The following is a 6,770-nucleotide window of genomic DNA, read 5'->3' as shown; positions in this document are numbered from 1 at the left end:
CTGCTATAACCTGGGGATCTCCTGTATATAATGATATATGTACAGCTGCTATAACCTGGGGATCTCCTGTATATAATGATATATGTACAGCTGCTATAACCTGGGGATCTCCTGTATATAATGATATATGTACAGCTGGTATAACCTGGGGATCTCCTGTATATAATGATATATGTACAGCTGGTATAACCTGGGGATCTCCTGTATATAATTACAATGATGTACAGCTGGTATAACCTGGGGATCTCCTGTATATAATTATATATGTACAGCTGGTATAACCTGGGGATCTCCTGTATATAATGATATATGTACAGCTGGTATAACCTGGTGATCTCCTGTATATAATGATATATGTACAGCTGGTATAACCTGGGGATCCCCTGTATATAATGATATATGTACAGCTGGTATAACCTGGGGATCTCCTGTATATAATTACAATGATGTACATTGCTATAAATAGTAAAATGGTTATTTATAGTAAGAACAGAATAATATCATGTGTTGCGAGTGTTGTAAATTTTATCTTTTTGCCATTATGTCAGAATTTCTGGATGAAGATTGCAGGTGCTTGAATTAGTCTTGGCGGGGGTGACTGCTGATAGCGCTGGATCCCTCGCACCATATGGAGGCGTCTCGTGATGTCAGCCAGGTATATTAGAGGTCGCAGCCCCTGACTCGTCTCTTCTGAGATGTTGAGTCTTCTGGTAACTGTGCTGCTGGCTGCCGGAGGTAGGTTTTATTAATAACATCTTTTTCTGTTTTGCTTTTGTTTGTCTTCACTTTTTGTTGCCTTCTCTTACTGCAGCCACCCATGGCTGTGGGGTGCCCACCTACCGGCCCCTCTCTCGAGTTGTAAATGGAATTGATGCAGCTCCGCACAGCTGGCCCTGGATGGTAAGTTATGGGAAGTGCTGCCATTACAGTGGAAAGAGCTATGGATATCTACCACATAATCCCTATCCTTGTCTTCTAGGCAACTCTGCAGTATAAATACTCGGGTGGCTACTTCCATACCTGTGGTGGCAGCCTTATCACCCCACAGTGGGTTCTGACTGCAGCTCATTGCATCAGGTAACTTAGTTATTTCCATCTTTCTTATTGGGTTTGTGCTGCATTCATATGCAGTAACTAGAAGATTCAATAAATATTTAGCTAAATGTAGTAGTATATGGTCCGAAAATATACCAAGCGCCACTATAACTGCCAGTCATTATTGTACATTACTCTGTCATACAACAAAGTAGTACGAGGGCGGTTCAATAAGTACCCGTGTTAGAAATGAAGACACCATCTTTTCCAAAAAATTTTATTTTTCGACATAGTCCTCTTTTAGAAAAATACACTTCTCCCAACGTTCCTGACAAAACGTTCCTCCAAAAATAGGATTTGTCGAACTCTCCAACATAAGCCTCTGTCTCAGCGATGACTTTCTCACTTTACACACAATATAACACAGCAGGGGGCAGTATGATACCCTATTATACAGCAAGGGGCAGTACGATACTCTATTATACAGCAGGGGGCAGTATGATACCCAATTATACAGCAGGGGGCAGTATGACTACTCAAAATTGTAGTATGATACCATAGAACAGTGGTGGCGAACCTATGGCACGGGTGCCAGAGGCGGCACTCGGAGCCCTCTCTGTGGGCACCCAGGCCATCACCCAGGTCACCATTTAGGACCCAGGTCACTTTAGAACATTCTCCTGCAGTCAGAGGAAGCCCTGTACATGCCACGTTCAGCACTATTTTAAAGTGACTAGAAGTGCAGGAGGAGCAAGGAGGTGCTGACAGAGCTGGATTATCATTGCAGACCCTTCTCTGGACTTGTGATTCCTCCTGTTGAGGGACCTTAGAGGGAAACTACAATACTAATCCGAATTTCTCCTTCTTTATACTGTATTGGTGTCCTCAGGGCGCAAATATGTTTGAAACCTGTGAGTTACTTTAAATTGCCATTTGGCACTTTGTGAAAAATATGTGGTTTTTGCTTGTAGTTTCGGCACTCAGTCCCCAAAAGGTTTGCCATCACTGCCATAGAATATACCAAGGGGCAGTGTGATTGCTAAACATTGCAGTATAATAACCTATAATACACCAAGGGGCAGTATAATCTGCTGATATTGCTGTATATGACTGTATAATACAGCAGGGGGCAGTATCATGGACAGCAGGGGGCAGTGTGAATATGATTTTGTCTTGTGATTACAGGTATGAAAACACCTATCGCATAGTTCTGGGGGAACACGACCGCAGCGTGGAGGAAGGCACTGAGCAATACTTCCCCATTAACAATAAAGACATCTTTGTCCACCCCAACTGGAACGAATTCTGCCCGACGTGTGGGTAAGTCCTGTCCTCCTATCCCCAAATCTCCATAATCTGAGAAGGCTCCACTGACCCCGGGGTATGTGCACAAAATGTCCTAAAAGTCATAGTTTTCTCCTGTCTACACGATGGGAAACAACATGTTGATCAGTGGGGATCCAAGGACGAGGGCCCACCTGATAATAAGAATGGGGCCCCCTCTCCGTCTAACAAATGGAAAGGCCTCTTACAGCTCTTACCATTTACTTTAATTCCAAACACCTTGACATCATCTGTGGGGGCAGAATGGATCCTTATGTATGTTTTGTTTCCTTCAGTTATGATATTGCGCTCATCAAATTGCCACAAGCGGCAGAACTGAATGACGTGGTCCAGCTGGGCTGCCTGCCGGCCCGAGAACGACTTGTCTATGGGGGCCAGAAGTGTTATGGACCGGGCTGGGGACTCCTTTACAGTAAGTGATCAGAGGTGTCAGTGATACATATACACTCACCGGTCACTTTATTAGGTACACCATGCTAGTAACGGGTTGGACCCCCTTTTGCCTTCAGAACTGCCTCAATTCTTCGTGGCATAGATACAACAAGGTGCTGGAAGCATTCCTCAGAGATTTTGGTCCATATTGACATGATGGCATCACACAGTTGCCGCAGATTTGTCGGCTGCACATCCATGATGAGAATCTCCCGTTCCACCACATCCCAAAGATGCTCTATTGGATTGAGATCTGGTGACTGTGGAGGCCATTTGAGTCCAGTGACCTCATTGTCATGTTCAAGAAACCAGTCTGAGATGATTCCAGCTTTATGACATGGCGCATTATCCTGCTGAAAGTAGCCATCAGATGTTACAGGGTACATTGTGCTCATAAAGGGATGGACATGGTCAGCAACAATACTCAGGTAGGCTGTGGCGTTGTACCAAGGGGCCCAAAGAGTGCCAAGAAAATATTCCCCACACCATGACACCACCACCACCAGCCTGACCCGCTGATACAAGGCAGGATGGATCCATGCTTTCATGTTGTTTAAGCCAAATTCTCACCCTACCATCCGAATGTCGCAGCAGAAATCGAGACTCATCAGACCAGGCAACGTTTTTCCAATCTTCTACTGTCCAATTTCGATGAGCTTGTGCAAATTGTAGCCTCAGTTTCCTGTTCTTAGCTGAAAGGAGTGGCACCCGGTGTGGTCTTCTGCTGCTGTAGCCCATCTGCCTCAAAGTTCGACGTACTGTGCGTTCAGAGATGCTCTTCTGCCTACCTTGGTTGTAACGGGTGGTGATTTAAGTCACTGTTGCCTTTCTATCAGCTCGAAACAGTCTGCCCATTCTCCTCTGACCTCTGGCATCAACAAGGCATTTCCACCCACAGAACTGCCGCTCACTGGATGTTTTTTCTTTTTCGGACCATTCTCTGTAAACCCTAGAGATGGTTTTGCGTGAAAATCCCAGTAGATCAGCAGTTTCTGAAATACTCAGACCAGCCCTTCTGGCACCAACAACCATGCCACGTTCAAAGGCCTCAAATCACCTTTCTTCCCCATACTGAGGCTCGGTTTGAACTGCAGGAGATTGTCTTGACCATGTCTACATGCCTAAATGCACTGAGTTGCCGCCATGTGATTGGCTGATTAGAAATTAAGTGTTAACGAGCAGTTGGACAGGTGTACCTAATAAAGTGGCCGGTGAGTGTAGATCACATATAAGAGAGTGTGTAATTAACAACGTAGAAATGTGAATCCATCCCTTGTTTATTAAAATATCCAGTTTATTTCATCTTTGTTAAAAATAATAACAATACGTGTCATGATCTCCTTATGGACCAATGAATTTTGAACTTTATACTTTAGTTCTTACTCGTGGTGTAAGGGGCACAGACACAAAGACATTTAAAAATTGAAACTAACAGCGGTGCAGAGTCTCCAGCTGCTCGCACATGTGTGTTCTAAGAAGTAGCAAGATACAAACATTTGTTACAGAAGAAACACAATAAGGACATGATAATATCTATACATTGTATCCATTCTATTATTTAGTCCTAATGGTGTCTCTTTTGTAACAAATGTTTGTTAATTGCTACTTTTTCGAAAACGCATGCGCGAGTAATTGGAGATTCTGTATCGCTGTTGGTTTAACTTTTTAAATGGTTTTGTGTCTGTGCCCTCGGACCATGAGTAAGAACTATAACATATATAGTTTGGCACGGGTTGGTCTGTAAGGGGATCATGCCAAGTTCCAAACCAAATGGAATAATTATTTCACTTGCCCTGAGCTGACTGTTTCAGGGGTTTTTTTTGTATATAATTAACCCTTTCCTGTACTATGTGTCCTGTGCAGAAGGTGGCCCTCAGTCCTTAGTCCTACAGCAAGCAATGCTGCCCATCGTGGACCACGATCAGTGCACCCAGCCCGACTGGTGGGGAAACACCGTGCGTGAGTCTCTGATCTGTGCCGGAGGATACGGACAGGCCAGCTGCAGTGTAAGTGATGTGATGGGTGAGATTAGTCCACACTTTCAACCCTACAGAACTATCAATATAGACCACAGGAAAGCTGAGGCCATGTTCACACTTGAATTGCGTTTATGTTAACATCTGACCAGATAATGAGTGTTGACCCCCTGTTCTGTTTGTGACCAGAGTGACTCCGGGGGACCCCTGAACTGTCAGGATGAAAGCGGCCGCTGGTACATTGATGGGATCGTCAGTTTTGGGCCCATGGAATGCAACACCCTGAAGAAACCCACCGTATTCACCCTTGTGTCACGTTACCATGACTGGATGGACGAGGTGAGCGCATCCCATTATAATATGGCACTGGGAGGGGGCAGAGACATCTAGTGCACTGACAATTCTTATATTTCCAGATAATCACCAACAACTGAGCGACAGCCATGCACCTGGACGCCCGACATCATGATGTATGAGAACGGCTACACAAGACCCCAGCATGCCTGATCATACACAAAAACTCACTTAAAAATAAAATTAATTCCTAAAAAGACAAAGCGTCATCTGCATTTTATTCTTTAATGTAATTGTGCTACAATGGTGACAGCACAGAACAAATACCTGAGTAGCACCGGGTATTTTAGGAGAGCTTCTGTAGCACCCTCCACTTTGTGTAAAATGTCGGGTACTACAGTAATGGCAATGTACTGCATATATACCCTTAATTAATAAAATAAAAACGAAGAAAGGAGGAGTTAGAAGTTAGTGAGAAGTTCTGAGAGAGACAAGCAAGGAGGTCAGTGCGGAGAGGTGTAAAATCCAGATGACCCTCAGCACCACTATTATGGTGTGGTAGAAGAGGAAGATTATGGAGAATACTCAGCTCTTGACTGTGTCCCAGCAGAGGCAGAGTGAGTTACAAAGTGTACTGCCTGTGAGGAACACATTGAGGATCCTGACATTGAAGAGTGTCAGCTAACCAAGGTGGTCGGTGGCCTTGAAGTTCAATTACAAGTGTGAGTGTCAGCGATTGACCGCATCCTGGTCGAACATCCCGACTGGCGTTACAAACTCCTTTCCATTTCCCCCTTTTTGAGTAGTGTATATGGCGGCTCCTCTATTAGAATCTAGGCCAGGGAAGGGGCGCGACACTTCAAGCACATCTTGTGGCCAGAGAGTAGAGAATGCCCTCGTGTTTCATGAACCCCTTGATGCTGAGCCGGCATCGGAATACAGTGGATATCATCTTCAGCCAATATCTGACATCCCAGTGTACAACACAGGGTCGGAGTGGGCTCCAATCGCTGGTGTTTAACCCTTTAAATGCCACGCTCAGCGCGATCACGGCATTTAACGTGTCTGCCAGGTGTCTTTCCCCAACGATCGGCCATCTTCAGGGGCCGCTGATCACTGTCATGGCAGCCCTGAGGTCCGATCGGGACTGCAGGGGTGTCCGCAGGTATCAGCGCGTCCGTAATGACCCGTAGATTTAAAAACTATCATTATTGAACCTGCTTGATGAACACCGTAGAAAAAAAATTTAAAACCCCACCAAAAATTAAGATTTTTACCTATTTCATCCCACAAAAAATGCAATAAAAAATTATTTTAAAAAAACATGTCCCACAGAAAACAAGCTATCAACCAGCTCCATAGCCAAAAAAGTAAAATTGCCGTCACATGGCCCCATTAACGAAAAAGCTAAAATTTTATAACCTACAAAAGGGGCAAATGAAGAAACTAAAATCCTGGCAGCTGCAGGGTGCTCCTTCCCTCCTGCCTTGCTGTGCGCCCATAAAACAAGTAACACCCACATATCTTTTGGAAATGTGTAAATTTCGCCTCCATTTTGATGTAATTACTATGAAGATCTCAAGGGGTTAACAATCTTCCTAACAGCTGTTTCTGATAGTTTGAGGGGTGCGGATTTGAAAATGGGTTCATAGGTAGAGGGTTATTAATGTTAAATATTTAAAATTTCAT

General features: G+C 44.3%; 1 protein-coding gene across 1 annotated transcript; it reads left to right on the top strand.

Annotated features, from left to right (window-relative positions):
* The first annotated feature begins 665 nt into the window (after window positions 1-665).
* Window positions 666-5,323, top strand: LOC140134778 (chymotrypsin-like elastase family member 3B). Its single transcript, XM_072155385.1, has 8 exons — window positions 666-735; window positions 812-900; window positions 980-1,077; window positions 2,221-2,355; window positions 2,655-2,791; window positions 4,675-4,817; window positions 4,977-5,126; window positions 5,204-5,323. Exons 1-8 carry the CDS (start codon window positions 696-698, stop codon window positions 5,219-5,221), a joined length of 810 nt encoding a protein of 269 aa, XP_072011486.1. The 5' UTR covers window positions 666-695; the 3' UTR covers window positions 5,222-5,323.
* Window positions 5,324-6,770: the final 1,447 nt, after the last annotated feature.

Source organism: Engystomops pustulosus, chromosome 6, assembly GCF_040894005.1.
Source record: "Engystomops pustulosus chromosome 6, aEngPut4.maternal, whole genome shotgun sequence".
NCBI lineage: Eukaryota > Metazoa > Chordata > Amphibia > Anura > Leptodactylidae > Engystomops > Engystomops pustulosus.
The sequence above is the reverse complement of the archived record's forward strand: the minus strand, read 5'-3'. Positions and strand labels throughout refer to the sequence as shown.

Bases quoted from the DNA above. Each gene is read 5' to 3' on its own strand.
- LOC140134778 (XM_072155385.1), top strand. From the start codon at position 696: ATGTTGAGTCTTCTGGTAACTGTGCTGCTGGCTGCCGGAG. The intron at 901-979 runs GTAAGTTATGGG...CTTGTCTTCTAG, and splicing joins CGCACAGCTGGCCCTGGATG to GCAACTCTGCAGTATAAATA. The intron at 2,356-2,654 runs GTAAGTCCTGTC...TGTTTCCTTCAG, and splicing joins GAATTCTGCCCGACGTGTGG to TTATGATATTGCGCTCATCA.